At 44.3% G+C, this 15,906-nt stretch overlaps 1 protein-coding gene across 9 annotated transcripts in view; it reads left to right on the top strand.

The window, feature by feature from the left end:
• The window catches only part of ZBTB5 (zinc finger and BTB domain containing 5), a 33,591-nt gene extending 17,777 nt beyond the window's left edge, over window positions 1–15,814 (top strand). For 3 of the 9 annotated variants that reach the window (XM_020884799.2, XM_070480247.1, XM_020884798.2), the window contains exon 2: window positions 11,405–13,754. In XM_020884799.2, coding sequence (XP_020740458.1) covers window positions 11,409–13,439 — 2,031 coding nt within the window. In that variant the 5' untranslated portion in view covers window positions 11,405–11,408 and the 3' untranslated portion in view covers window positions 13,440–13,754. Of the gene's footprint in view, window positions 1–11,404; window positions 13,755–14,008 lie in introns of those variants that run through there. The other 6 variants (XR_011492732.1, XR_011492734.1, XR_011492730.1 and 3 more) reach the window with 6 other exon arrangements.
• Window positions 15,815–15,906: the final 92 nt, after the last annotated feature.

A 15,906-nucleotide genomic window follows, 5' to 3' on the forward strand; every position in this document is an offset into this window, starting at 1 on the left:
GATCCGTGTTACCAATCCTGTGCACCAGTTATGCAGCTTTGAGTGAAGCTTTGCTTCTTAATGGCTTGTGTCTGTGACTCTTTTGAGGAACATCTTTGAATGACTGGCTTCACTCTGTGCATAGGCCTGGAGAACCTGAAGTGCCTGGCTGTTTCTTTCTCCCTAAAGAAGCTCTTAGCTGTTGACTGACTAATGAGGGGCTATGAGGGACCAGTTTCCTTGCCTTGAGATGGCTCAAACTCAGTTACTTATACTCCAGAGTTCCTCTGCTGGACTAAGCATATTGTTTCCTTCCTTGGCTGCTGCTGCTTCTCTTTATTGCTTCCCATTCCCATTTCTTTTGGGAGCACTTCCTTGGTAAGTCACTTGCATTGGAATCCTTCTCTTAGGGTCTACCTGTGGGAAACCCTACCTGAGACAGTAAGACTGTAAGTCTTCTTCATACTCATAGTCTTTGGAATCACTTTGGGGCATCATAGTAATGCCCTGCTCTTTCCAGCTCTTTCTTGGAATACTGACTGGTGGCACTTTGGAATGGCCAGAACATATACTAACAATGACATTAGTGAGCCAGCTGTAGTTCTCATTTTGTTTTAACTCATGGCTCCATTTGTACCTTAATTGAGTTATACATGTGTTACTGGATATTAAATAACTTAAAGTCAGTACACTCACAGTGGTAGGTTACCCTTCACTATATGTAGCTCATCCTCACCAATCCATTCAGAAAGATTGGTCAGTATTTACTATATTTAATTGCATTGCCTGGCATGTGATACATTAGCTGTTTAATTTATAATTGCATCATAGGAAGCTTTCTGTCCTAAAACAGTTTAAATAATGTAGGAATTATCTTTTCCATAGCATTCAATAGATAGTTCCTATAAAATTACTTGGTGATAATACTTTTTTAGGGGGAAGTAATTTTTTTGCATTTCTTTTTTTGGGGGATAGTCTTGATCACTGCCCCCTGTACAATGTCATGAACCATCCCCAAGAAAAAGAAATGCAGAAAGGAAAAATGGTTGTCTGAGGAGGCCTTACAAATAGCTGAGAAAAGAAGAGAAGCAAAAGGCAAAGGAGAAAAGGAAAGATACACCCATTTGAATGCAGATGATTCTAATCCAAAGAATAGCAATGAGAGATAAGAAGGCATTCCTCAGTGGTCAGTGCAAAGAAATAGAGGAAAACAATAGAATGGGAAAAACTATAGAGATCTCTTCAAGAAAATTTGAGATACGAAGGGAACACTTTATGCAGAGATGGGCACAATAAAGGTGTCCATAAATAAAGGACAGAAATGGTATGGACCTAAACAGAAGCAGAAGGTATTAAGAGGTGGCAAGAATACACAGAAGAGCTATACAAAAAAGATCTTCATGTTCCAGATAATCATGATGGTGTGATCACTCACTAGAGCCAGACATCCTGGAATGTGAAGTCAAATGGGCCTTAGGAAGCATCACTACAAACAAAGCTAGTGGAGGTGATGGAATTCCAGTTCAGCTATTTCAAATCCTAAAAGATGATGCTGTGAAAGTGCTGTGCTCAGTATGCCAGCAAATTTGGAAAACTCAGCAGTGGCCACAGGGCTGGAAAAGGTCAGTTTTCATTCCAGTCCCAAAGAAAGCTCTAATTACTGCACAATTGCACTCATCTCATTTTGAGTAATGCCCAAAATTCTCCAAGCCAGGCTTCAACAGTACGTGAACCATGAATTTCCAGATGTTCAAGCTGGATTTAGAAAAGGCAGAGGAACCAGAGATCAAATTGCCAACATCCGCTGGATCATCAAAAAAGCAAGAGAGTTCCAGAAAAACATCTACTACTGCTTTATTGACTACGCCAAAGCCTTTGTGTGGATCACAACAAATCGTGGAAAATTCTGAAAGAGATGGGAATACCATACCACCTGACCTGACTCCTGAGAAATCTGTGTGCAGGTCAGGAAACAGCGAAAGTTAGCACTGGACATGGAACAACAGACTGGTTCCAGATCAGTAAAGGAGTATGTCAAGGCTGTATCTTGTCACCCTGCTTATTTAACTTATATGCAGAGTTCGTCATGAGAAACGCTGGGCTGGAGGAAGCACAAGCTTCTCCTGAGACAAATCAGTAACCTCAGATATGCAGATGATACCACCCTTATGGCAGAAATCGAAGAACTAAAGAGCCTCTTGATGAAAGTGAAAGAGAAGAACAAAAAAGTTGGCTTAAAACTCAACATTCAGGAAACTAAGATGATGGCATCTGGTCCCATCACTTCATGGCAAATAGATGGGGAAACAATGGAAACAGTGAGAGACTATTTTTGGGAGCTCCAAAATCACTGCAGATGGTGATTGCAGCCATGAAATTAAAAGATGCTTGCTCCTTGGAAGAAAAGTTATGACCAACATAGACAGCAATTTAAAAAGCAGAGACATTACTTTGCCAACAAAGGTTCGTCTAGTCAAAGCTATGGTTTTTCCAGTAGTCATGTATGGATGTGAGAGTTGGACTGTAAAGAAAGCTGAGTGCCGAAGAATTGGTGCTCATGCACTGTGATGTTGGAGAAGACTAGAGAGTCCGTTGGGACTGCAAGGAGATCCAACCAGTCCATCCTAAAGGAGATCAGTCCTGGGTGTTCATTGGAAGGACTGATGCTGAAGCTGAAACTCCAATAGTTAGGCCACCTGATGGGAAGAAATGACTCATTTGAAAAGACCCTGATGCTGGGAAAGATTGAAGGCAGGAGGCGAAGGGGACAACAGGGGATGAGATGGTTAGATGGTATCACTGACTCAATGAACATGAGTTTGAGTAAGCTCCAGGAGTTGGTGATGGACAGGGAGTCCTGGCGTGCTGCAGTCCACGGGGTCACAAAGAGTTGAACTTGACTGAGTAACTGAACTGAATTCTTTTGCAACTTTTTCTAATTGTGTGTGTTAGGGTGGGGGTGATTATGGTCTCTTCAGGCTCTTTTTATAGTTTTAAAAATAAATTTTACCATAGATACATAAATGTCTCAGTAATTTGCTAAGTACACACACTTAAGAAGTCAAATAACCCAACAAGATTTGTTAAGGAAAGCCCCGGCTGCCCTGCTCCCATTCCCTCTTCCCCAAGACCCCCACTTTCAACTGTTGGTTAATTCTTTTGATATCTACATACATGTATGAAAGCTCTGCTTGGAGCTGCTTAATTTTTCAGTTTAAACATAGTCTATTGACTTCCCCTTGTTAGAGATAGGAATTTTTTATGAGTCTGTTCATTTCTCCTTATAATTCTACTAGTTTTGCCCTGTGCATTTCAGTGCTCACTCCCCATTCCTCCATCCCCCAATACACTTAGAATTTTCATTAGATCAGCAGTTCTCAAAGTTTAGTCCAAGGACCAATAGGGGCCCCTGAGAGTTTTTCAAGGAGCCTGTGAGGTTAAAACTATTTTCATAATGATACAAAAACTTTTTTCACTGTCATTCTTTCATGAGTGTATACTTGTGTGTGATACTGCAAAAGCCTGATTGGAGAAGCAATATGAGAATCCAGCTGTCTTCAGTTAATGCAAAAATGTAAAACAATGACTCTCATCATTATTATTTAATTTACTAGGTATTTTATCTTTTAAAACTTTATATTTGGTATTGGGGTATAGCTGACAACAATATTGTGATAGTTTCAGGTGAACAGCGAAGGAACTCAGCCATACATATACTTGTATCCATTCTCCCCAAACCCTCCTCTCATCCAGGCTGCAATATAACATCTTTCATGAGTGTACACTTGTGTGTGATATTGCAAAAGCCTGAATGCAAATGCAAATATGAGAATCCATCCAGCTGTTTTCTGTTAATGCAAAAATGTAAACCAATTCCTCTCATTTTTTTGGTGGGAGATACTATTTTTCATAAATTAGTATGAATTATATACTGTTAATTTAAAATTAATTTAGAAATACGTGTTTTTAAGTGGCCTCAGTTTTTAAATTCCCTAGAGCTTTATTTCCTTATCATGGCCTATGGAATGGCTCAGGAAATGCTGGTTGGACTACCCTGGTGGCCCAGTGTTTGGGTCTCTGTGCTCCCAGGGGGTTTGACCCCTAGCTGGGGATCTAGATCCCGAATGCTGCAACTAATACCCAGGGCAGCAAAAAATATAAAAAGATAATGCTAGTTAAAGATGTCTGCACTGTCTGTGCATGAGTGCTGTGACACCAGCTCTTTGACTTTCTGTTACTTTTCTTCTCTCTCGTTTTCAGGCTGACCCCTCTCGCCCCATTGCATGTACAGCAATGTATTACAAAGTCATCTGCATGTGACACACAGGGATAGGGGCTCAAATTGTCAGAGGAATGATACAGTAGCTGTTTGTCAGTCGCAGCTGTCCAGAGTCTTTTGAACACCCCAACCTTTACATCTGGATAGACTGTAAATTGTGAGCACCATTTTTCGAGGTAGAAGAATAGTTACAGTGCAGATAGGAGAACTAGGTTCCCTTGGTCACAGGTACTTGAGTGGGGTCTGGATGCAGATGTGAGCCATATGGAATAATTTGAGCATTTAGAATTACTCTGGCCAATCTAGTAGGCATTTGATTAGTTAAATAAAATTAAAAGCTCATTTCCTCAGTCACACTAGCCAGATTTCAAGCGCTCTGTAGCTGCCAGTGACTAGTGGACAGCACAGCGACTGTGCTGGTGGTCTCCATCCCTGTAGAAAGTTCTGTTGGGTAGTGCTAGTCTAGACGGTGCAGTGACAGCTACTCTTCTGAGCGTCTAACCCAGAGCAGGGCCCATGCAAAGTTCCAGTGGCCGTGGCAGTGATGATTTCCATAATGTGGCTGGACGCTCTGCTGCATTCCAGTATCGCTTTTGCACCCTCCTGGAGATTTTGTGAGCTTCCCGACATCCTTTAGTCATAAATCCCCTTCTCCTTAAATCAGCTGAATGAACTTCTTGTATTCAGTTAAGAGCTCTGAGTTATCCTGAAGTGCTTTCTGACACTCTAGATATTGGAAAGAACAGTTGAATAATTAGCCAGTTTTATGGCTAAAATTAGCTTTTATTGCAGTGGATTTGATTTCTATTGCTAATCTAAATGATCATAAATTGACTGATTACATGATATTGAGATAAAAGAATATTATCAGTAAGGAGAAATTAGTTTGGAGTTATCTCTAAATGGGTAATTCAACACAGTTATTAATTTATAGAGAATAAGTGTTTCTCCAGGTTTTGATCATCTCTAATGTCACAATTTAGTTGCACAACTTCTAGAGCCCCTTAAGAAGATAGGAGTCCTGGGACTTCCCTGGTGGTCTGGTGGTTAAGACTCTGCCTTCCAATGCAGGAGTTGCAGGTTCGATCCTTGGTTGGGGAGCTAAGATTCCACATGCCTCTTGACCAAAAAATGAAACAGAAGCAATATTGTAACAAATTCAATAAAGACTTTAAAAATGATTCACATAAAAAAAAAAAAAAAATCTTAATTTAAAGAAGAGGAGGAGGAAGAAAGGAATCCTGTACTGCCCTGACAGTAAGGCACAGCAGAACATTATAGTTCTGTCCCTAAGGTGCTTCGAGAAGAGCCTGGAGTACTCAAGTTCATTTCAAGGACTGTTTGTTGGGGCATCTAGTGTAGGGCTGACAATCTCTAAGTGATATCAAGTTATATGGACTGTTGACCTATTTTCCAACATTATTTAAATCTCTTGATTTTTTTCCACAGCATGTTTAGCTACTTCAGTAGTCTGTTCTCATAGGCTTCTGAGCCCTGGGAATTTCCTCAGAATGGTACTTTTGAGACTACAGTTTCCTTCCTACTTATGCCATTTCTATAGAAATGGGGTTGAACATTAAGTGTTTGACATTTTAGTGAATGACCTTTTGTGGAAAAGAGTGGTGGTTTCTTCTTATACTCAAGATAACTGACATTTCAAAAAATAAGGAGGCTATTTTTCCTCAGATAGTCATATTTCTGCTGCTTGTTGAAAAGAAAGGCATTGAACAGAATATCATTATTATTTCAAACTGATATGTTGTTTCTAAATACCACTTACTTGGGGAATTAGTCTTTTATGTTCCGTTCATCTGTTAAGTCAGATTAATAAGCTGTACCTGGCAGGGTGGTTCTGAAGATTAGAGATAAAAAGTGAAAAGTACTTAAGATGGCACTTAAACAGTTGCTCCAGCATTGGCTCTGGTCTCCACATTAGGAGAGAAAGCAATAAGCTCAGTGTCTGGTGCTGCCTGCTCTCACCTAACAGGCCCCAGTCGACATGGTCTCTCAGTTCTCAGAGTGACTCTGAGGCCAGTACAGCTTCCTGAGAAAACTCCCTGTTTTATTTCTTTTGAATAAACTTGAACCAGAATGTTTCTTCCCTGTTACTTCTATAAAATCATCACCTCCTTGGAACTTGACACTCACATGTGTTTACTTTCCAAGTCGGGGGGCTGTCGACTTGTGAGCGGTGATTGCTTTTTGTCTAACTAATCTCCCCAAAGCCTTGAGCTCTTTGGTCCTGATTGATTGAGTAGGGATCCAGGCACGTGTGCTGCTGCTTGCCACTGTTGACCCTTCACTCAACAATGAATATGGCCAACACATGGCCACTGCTTTGAGGCATTTTACCACCTGCAACTTTCAAGGAACAGCAAAGGCCTGTGGCTTAACACCCTCATGGCACTGTAGACGCTTGGTTTTGCTGGATTTAGCGTTTGTCGTTTTTGTTACTTCCCAGGATCTGAAGGTGTGTGTTCTCTGTTACTGGTCATTTCGCTCGGTCAAGGCTTGGCCTGCTCTGGGGTGCTGGGCCACGAGAGCAGGTGGGCAAGTCTGGTGTGCAGCATGGCATCCATGCTGCCTTCTGCTTGCCGTAATCCTTGGGAAGTGCCATAGCGGTATCTGTGAATTTGGAGATACGCAAAGATCTCAGGGTGTGTGCCTTTAGAATGTCAAGGATCTACCATGTTTTTTAAAATTTCATTTTATATTGGGAATTCCTGGGTGGTCCAGTAGACAGGACTCCACACTTTTGCTGCCAAGGGCCCAGCTTCAATCCTTGGTTGGCCAAAAAAAAAAAAAGAATACATTTTGTAAAAGTTAGTGTGTGTGTGTGTTTATATTTTAAAAGGCACATAGTTCCATAAAGTTTAGAGCTAAAAATAGCAGTCTTCCATCCCTTCCTTTTCCCCTCCAAATTCCCCCTCCTCAGAGGCAACCACTTTCACTTGTTTTAGTTTGTTTTTCCACTACTGACTTACTTATTTCCAGATAACATTCTCATATTACTGTTTCTTGAGGTAGTATTTCAGGTATTATCTCTTGACTGACAGGGAAGGTGGCAGTTTAACGTTCTCACGCCTCTCCTCTGCCCTGCCCCACAGTGCACCCTGGCCTCCTCTCGTGCTTCCAGAATCTCACATGTGGCTCTGTGTTCACATCGTTATGTCTCTGTAAACAGACTACAGAGGACATTGCAACTAGACAACCATTAAGGTTTTAAATTGTCACATTTGAAATTCTTGTTTTACATCATGCGCTCACCTTTTCCAGAACTGTTCGCTTGTCAGCGCCCTCAGCCATGTGACGTGGTCTGCCTGTTCCCTCTTCCCTCGCGGGGCACTCTGTGGAGTCGGGCCCGCAGCTCCGTGCTCCAGTCTGCTCCCCTGCCCTGCTGCCTAGCTGTCCCCTTGGGCTTCAGCAGCATCTTTAAAAATTCTCTTTGCCTGTTTTCTAGGATAGGTCTCAACTTTCTGTATTGTCTTCCTTTTCTTGGCTTATTCTCAGCTTCCTTAAGCACAACCTTTAATAGCTTCCGGAGAAAAGGTATGTGGGAGGTAAACTTTTTTGGGTTCCTGTTTGTCTGAATATGCCTTAGCCTACCTTCATGATTGATTGATAGTTTGACTCGGTATGGTCTAAGTTGGAAATAATTTTCTTGGAGAACTTTAATGGAACTGTCACGTTTTACCTTCCAATATTGCTTCTGAAAAGCCTAATGCCACTTTTATTCCTTATTCTTTGTTAACTCCCCCACTCCAGACTTTCCAGATCTTTATCCCAAGTGTTTTAAAATGTCACTGTGATGCAGCAAACGTGGGGATTTGTCCATTGTGCTCATATTGCTGAGTACCTGGTGGAACTTTCTAGTTTGAATAAGTAACTTACTCAGTTCTGGGAATTATTCTTTATTGTTTATCATTCTCCTCACTTTGTCTTTTCTCTTTTTGTATTCAGACATTGGACTTCATTAATTCTTTTTTTTCCCTTGTTCGTTCACTTTTATTTCTTCTTTGCCTTGTCTGCCATGTTTCTTCAGCCATATAATCTTCCAGCCCTTCTAGTAACAACAAAAAAAAATTTTTTTGCAACTTTAAATTTCCAATAATTTTGTTTCTGGAATATTTATTTTAAAAAAATTTAAAACAGGGGCTTCCCTGGTGGTCCAATGGCTAGGACTCCATATTCCCAATGAAGGGGGCCGGTTTGATCCCTGGTCAGGAAACTAGATCCCACATGCCACAATCGAAGATCCCACAACTAAGACCCAGCACAGCTAAATAAATGTTTTTTAAAAAATTAAAAACTTTCTCTTCTCGTTTTGTGGATATGGTATCTTAGCTCTCTGAGGATGTTAATTATAGGTGCTTTTCTTTCTTAGTTCTGTTTCTTCCAAATGCATTTGTTATTTGTTTAGAACTTTGTTGTTCATGTTAGAAGTTTTCCCCCTCCAGTTTGTGGTGTTCTTGAGTAACTGGAAGCTGAGTTAATAGGCCTTGAGGACTGGGGGCTTCACTGTGGAGAAGTTTGATGGGGGCCCAAGTGTTCTTCTGTTGGAGGGACTTCCCGGGCATATGAACCCAGCTGCTAGTCTTCTGTTGGTGGGGAGTGGAGTGAGGGGAAGCGCCTTGCCTTCTGATGCCGACTTTAACTTCACGCTCCACTTGTGGATGTACCAGCTCGTCCCAGCCACGCAGGCACATGTTGTCCTGAGTACAGTTTCTGTGGTTCAGCCACCCAAGCCCAGCAGGAGTCTGAAGGCTTCTTCCCTGCCGGTGCCTTCCCACACCCCCTATCAGAGGCAGCGGCCTCTTCATCCTTTCTACCTTGGCACTTGCAGTGCTTTATTGTATTTGAATGTTGATTAGTCTGTTAGTACCAGGCACACTAGATTCTGCTTCACCCCCTCCCAGAAGACCAGAGGGTCCTTCTTTGGAGAGGATGAAACAGGGTTTTTTTTTTTTTTTTTTTTTTTTTTCATTTATTTTTATTCGTTGGAGGCTAATTACTTTACAATATTGTAGTGGTTTCTGCCATACACTGACATGAATCAGCCATGGATTTACATGTGTTCCCCATCCCGATCCCCCCTCCCACCTCCCTCCCCATCCCATCCCTCTGGGTCTTCCCAGTGCACCAGCCCTGAGCACTTGTCTCATGCATCCAACCTGGGCTGGTGATCTGTTTCACCCTTGGTAGTATACTTGTGAAACAGGGTTTTAAACTTTGTGGCTCCTTCAGCTCCTACAGAGTCTGTGGGCAGAGGGCACAGAGCCGCGCCACTTTGGGGATACTGACCCTGTTTTCTAACCACACGAGTGTGTGTCCTGAGCACTAGTCAGGGACATAGACTTTGAATCAGCAGACACGTAGTTCCTGGGAAGTATAGCAGTTTCTTAGGAGAGGAAGCAGATTCTTGTTTCTAATGAGTCCAGGAGATGAAAATGTCCAGATATTTAATGATTCCAAACTCAGCTCTGGAAATTTTTCTACTTAGTGATGTGATCTCTTTTTTCCCTTTTTTAACATTTATGAAAAGTTTCCAGTGTACGAAAAATAAACTTTGAAACAAATGCCAGACATCATGTCATTTCATCTGTAAATATTCTGGTGTTTTCATTTTAAAAATTGTTCCTTCGGGGGGAAAAATCAGAATGCCATTATCACACGTAAGGGGTAAAAAAAAACAACAAACACTGGGTTTTTACAATTTTCTGGGTGTAATTCCATACTATTATCAAAGATATATGTGATGTTCTAAGCAGTCTGTTTGGTTTTATTTTCCTCTTTTTAAAATATATATATACATTTATTTGGCTGCACTGGGTCTTAGTTGTGGAGTGTGGGATCTAGTTCCCTGACCTGAGGGTGGACCCAGGCCTCCTGTGTTGGGAGCACAGACCACCTGGACCACCGAGGAAGCCCCTGGTTGGTTTTATAGAAGCCCTAGAGTTCAAGATGTAGTCTGAAACGGTGGTTTTAGAATTTGCTCATCTCCTGTTTCCCCCCCTCCTTTTTTTTGAAGTTTAATTAATTGAGTTTTACTGTGGTATAATGTACATACCATAAAATTCCTCATTTTAAGTGTACAGATTAAGTATTTTTAGAAAATTTAATGAGTAATCATCATATTAGAACATTTCCATCATGTCCCTGAAAGTCCCTTATTGCAGTCTTGCCCTGAGCCCAGCCCCAGAGAGCCAGCAATCTATTCTCTGTCTCTATAGGTTTACCTTTTCTGTGTCACAAGTGTGGAACCTCTGGTTTTTTGTTTGTTTGTTTGTTTGAGTAGACTTCCAGCCAGTCCTTTTGTCTTGGCATCATCTTTGCTTCTCTTCCTCTGGCACCCTGGCAGCCAGTTATGAGCCTCTGGGTGGATGGGGACTTATATGTAAGTCAGATTGTTTTAACCACTGCCAGTTTTATTTGTTGTTGTCTAGTCTCTAAGTCATGTCCGACTCCAGGGACTGTAACTTGGGGTTCAGTTTTCTGGGTGCACTAAGTCAGCACACATTTGTTTACCTGCTCACCAGTTTCCAAAATGCCGTTGATACCTCTTTCCCATTCTTTTTTCCCTTGTGGGTTTTTACCTTTAAAACAACAAACCAAGAAACACACTGGTGTCTTTTTAATGGGGTTTCGGGAGTGTGTATGGGGTGGAGCGGGCAAATGCATGTGTGCAGTCTACTATCATCTAGAACTGGACATCTTCCCAATAATGTCGATTTGCATTTTTCATCATTTAAGGTTGCCAAAAGTCTCAGTTTAGAGTTTCTTGGAGTTTGTTGTTCTCAGGAATGCAGAACTCTTGACTTCTCAGGTATAGATGTTGCATCACCCACATGTTGGTCTTTTCTAACAATGGCCCCAAGTGTTAAAAGTGGGTCATTTAAGAGTGAAGGGAAGCCTGTAAACAGCCAGTTGCTGATCTGTGTGTGTCCATGTAGATTTCCGAGGCTGTTAGCTGAGTCACCGTTTGTTCCTTATTGGACAGGTGTTTCATCTGTGTGCCCCCCATCAGAAACACAAGCTTTGAAAGGTCCAGGCTTGGCCATTCCTGCCTCTCGGGTCAGTGCCCGCTCTGTGCTCTGACTTTGAGTTAAGCCGTTCTGCATGTTAATTCATTCTTTCTTTGTATTGTAGGATCATGGATTTTCCTGGTCACTTTGAACAGATCTTCCAGCAGCTGAACTATCAGAGACTTCACGGCCAGCTCTGTGACTGTGTCATTGTAGTGGGGAACAGACATTTCAAAGCCCACCGCTCGGTACTAGCAGCGTGCAGCACGCACTTCCGAGCCCTGTTCTCAGTGGCAGAGGGGGATCAGACCATGAACATGATCCAGCTGGACAGCGAGGTGGTGACGGCAGAGGCCTTCGCCGCGCTGATTGACATGATGTACACCTCCACGCTCATGCTGGGGGAGAGCAATGTCATGGATGTCTTACTGGCAGCCTCTCACCTGCACCTGAACTCTGTTGTTAAGGCATGTAAACATTACCTGACGACACGGACGCTGCCCATGTCTCCCCCCAGCGAGCGTGTTCAGGAGCAGAGCGCCCGCATGCAGCGCTCCTTTATGCTGCAGCAGCTGGGACTGAGCATCGTGAGCTCCGCCCTCAGCTCCAGCCAGAGCGGCGAGGAGCAGCCAGCCCCCATGAGCTCCTCGATGCGCGGTAACCTGGACCAGCGGACGCCCTTCCCCATGCGCCGCCTGCATAAGCGCAAGCAGTCTGCGGAGGAGCGGGCCAGACAGCGCCTCCGACCCACCCTGGATGAGTCTGCCATTTCCGACGTGACGCCAGAGAATGGGCCGGGGGTTCATTCCCGGGAGGAGTTCTTTTCTCCAGATTCTCTGAAAATCGTGGACAACCCTAAGGCCGATGGGATGGCCGACAACCCGGACGACAGCACCATCATGTTTGACCAGTCTTTCGGCACTCAGGAAGATGCCCAGGTGCCCAGCCAGTCTGACAACAGCGCCGGCAACATGGCCCAGCTCTCCATGGCCTCCCGTGCCACTCAGGTGGAGACTGGCTTTGAGCAGGAAGCCACAACCGAGAAGAGTGGCTTCCAGTGTGAAAACGCGGAGGTGGGCCTCGGTGAGAAGGAGCACATGAGAGTTGTGGTGAAATCTGAGCCCCTGAGCTCCCCGGAGCCGCAGGACGAAGTCAGTGACGTGACCTCCCAGGCGGAAGGCAGCGAGTCGGTGGAGGTGGAGGGGGTGGTGGTCAGTGCCGAGAAGATAGACCTCAGCCCAGAGAGCAGTGACCGGAGTTTTTCAGATCCCCAGTCTAGCACTGATCGGGTAGGGGACATCCACATTTTGGAAGTCACCAATAACCTCGAACATAAATCCACCTTTAGTATTTCAAATTTTCTGAACAAGAGCAGAGGAAGTAACTTTAGTACCAATCAGAACAATGACGATAATCTCCCAAACACAACTAGTGACTGCAGGCTGGAGGGGGAGGCCCCTTATTTGTTGAGTCCGGAGGCCGGGCCTGCGAGCGGGCCCTCCTCGGCCCCTGGTGCTCATGTGGAGAACCCATTCAGCGAGCCTGCAGACCCCCACTTTGTCAGGCCCATGCAGGACGTGATGGGCCTCCCGTGTGTGCAGACCTCAGGCTACCAAGGAGGAGAACAGTTTGGGATGGATTTTTCCAGGTCCAGTTTGGGGTTGCACTCCTCCTTCTCCAGGGTAATGATGGGTTCCCCTCGAGGAGGAGCCAGTAACTTTCCATACTACCGCCGCATAGCTCCCAAAATGCCAGTGGTAACTTCCGTCAGGAGCTCACAGATCCCAGAGAATTCTGCCAGTTCCCAGCTGATGATGAACGCGGCCACATCGTCATTTGAAAACGGCCACCCTTCGCAGCCCGGTCCCCCACAGCTGACGAGGGCATCTGCTGATGTCTTGTCAAAGTGCAAGAAGGCCTTATCAGAGCACAACGTCTTGGTTGTAGAGGGGGCTCGCAAGTACGCCTGCAAAATCTGCTGCAAGACTTTCTTGACCTTGACAGATTGCAAGAAGCACATTCGTGTTCACACAGGTGAAAAGCCGTATGCCTGCCTTAAGTGCGGCAAGAGGTTCAGTCAGTCCAGCCACCTGTACAAACACTCGAAGACCACCTGCCTGCGCTGGCAGAGCAGCAGCCTCCCCAGCACCTTGCTCTAGCCTGACCCCGAGATAATGCCGATGCCAGAATAGGACCGGAACTAAAGTCTCTGGCTGGTTGGTGGTTAATACCATGGGGTTTAAGACTTCAGGCTGTGAGTGGCTCATGCAAATTTCGAAGACTAGTAAGTGGAGAGTTAACAGGTGTGGCGCTTGTGCTGCCGCGTTTCTGACTACAAGGGACACATTTCAGAGAAGGGATCCAGTCCCTGAAACCACGCTCTTCCTTAGGGTTGAGTAACGCAGTTGGAAAGTAGTCTCTAATTGATGTTAGAAGTGGCACATTGAACAATTAAAAATTGAAGTGCAAAACCATTTTTTAGCAATTTTTGTAAAACTGAAGCATTTAATTAAATTTCCTATATACCTTCTGATGAGAATATTATATACTTGTATACAGTGATGCAAAACGCACTTATGTGTAACCAGTGGCAACTTTGTGCCTGTCTAAAAGGAACACCCTTGAGGACACGCCTGTCTGCCAGAAATGCTTTAAAGTTTATCATGAGCTAGTTCTAGGCTTCAGAAAGTACTGTATTTTTTTTTTTTTTTTTTTGTCTGATTTGCAGTCACAGATGCTGCACTTTGATGGTGCTGACACTGGGTCCAGAGCGAGCATTCTCTGGACTAACAGGTGTGTATATACTTTTGAAAACATCATCGTTAGATAGGCGTTTTAACAATTTTTCCCAGTTTTAAAGACAAAGTTGTAAAAGGAGTTATGTACTTATTAATAGGGAGCGACAAGTAAGGTATTGTTTCTGTATGTGCTGTTTTAGCGGTATTTTAACCAACTTGTATCAACGTTACAGTTTGGAAGTCAGAAGAGCTAGTGTTCGTCTTTGTTCTGATGATGTGGAGTCCTGTTTAGTGGGATCTTTTACGGCGCATTTACCCTTTGTTCCGTGCAGATTTCGGGGGCCGGTCCAGCCTGACACATCTCACCCAACGACAAGCCCGTTCTCTGCTTCGCTTCTTCACACACTCATGCCACTTACAGCATCTTTCCTGGGCCTAGATTACTATTTTCAGGTAAAAAAAACTAACCAAAAGTGAAGTCAACCCCCCTCCATCGTGGGCTTTATTACTGTTCTGTTCTATGGTTTTAAAGTACAGACCCTGAGCTTCGGTTGTTGCCCCAACCCAATACTTAAGGTTTAAAATCCAGACACAGCAGTGGTCATGGGTAAATTTTCCCATCTCTGTAAGAGGATTGGGCAGCCCAGAACATAGAAGCCACCAGGCAGCATCTGAGACAGTCTGAGGAGACCTCTGGGTGACTGAACCTGGCCTTCTCTGGGCCGCCCCTGTGGCCTTCCAACCCTTTGGGCAGCATCTGTTAGGCCGAGCCCTGGCTTGAGAACTTCCAGGGGAGCAGCACAGGTATTTGTCTCTGTAGAGCTCATGAAGTCAGTTTAATTCGTACATGAGTTCATTTTTTGTGCAGCTTATTTGAGACACCCCAAACCATTGTGCATAACTGAGCAAAATCCTTCAGTTCTTGTGTATAGAAAAGTAGTCAGCATGCGTCTTCTCTTAATCTAGCATATGCAGTTTACATGTCTGTCTGTGGATAAACTCATAATGCTGTCAGATTTATCATCTCCTATGAACTGATTCCCAGGGAGGAAAGGGAAGGCTTCCTTCCCAAAAGGGAAGCCTCTGGTCCCTCTCCTGACAGGGGAGGGGAGAGGTGGGGAGGCAGGCGGAGGCCATGGGATCACCTGTGAAGCTTGGTGTGTGTGTGGAAGATTGTTAGTCGTCATGCTCTGATGATGTGATGAGGCTCTACATCCACCCCTCTGGGGAACCAGCGACTTGTGAGGTCAACCCTGGGAGGCAGGCGGGTCAGCGTGGAGGGAGGGAGGCCCTGCCTGGCCTGGGAAGAGGAGTCGGCGGCACAGAACAGCAGTCGCCCTCCTCCCCTTCCACCTTGAGGAAGAGGTGCCGGGAGGTGGCCCCCCCACCTGAGCTCAGGCTTCAGTGGGCTTGCCTCGGGGACTGACAGTGGCTGAAGCCCTGCCTCTCCACTGCCCGGTGGAGTCTGGAATCTCTCATCTACCTCTTAGTCAATCAGTTTCTATGTGTGAGAAGCAAGGCTGTGGGCCGGTGTCCTTGTACATGCTGTAGCACTTAAATAATTCAGAGGTTCCCTGGAAGACCAGTCCCAGGGTTCTTACAACTGGTAGTTTCTACCTGAATTTTAAGTGGTATTGGGTACCTGGATTTTGATTGGTTAGCCTTAATTATAGCTTGGCATAATCATTTCTGGTGACCAAATCATAAAGTTCTATCAGGGCACCTGTGTCAGTGGTGCTATGCTGGTCAAAATTTGAGACTTTCAAATAAAAGCTTTGTCATATTAATGCCTCTAACTAATTATGTGTTCTTTTTCTTCACCTTAGGTTATTAAGGTTGAAACAAAAGAGTGAAGTAGTATTGCTTTTTCTGCTAACCCTGCTGTTAC

The sequence above is a fragment of the Odocoileus virginianus genome, chromosome 18 (assembly GCF_023699985.2).
Source record: "Odocoileus virginianus isolate 20LAN1187 ecotype Illinois chromosome 18, Ovbor_1.2, whole genome shotgun sequence".
In the NCBI taxonomy this organism is placed as follows: Eukaryota; Metazoa; Chordata; class Mammalia; order Artiodactyla; family Cervidae; genus Odocoileus; species Odocoileus virginianus.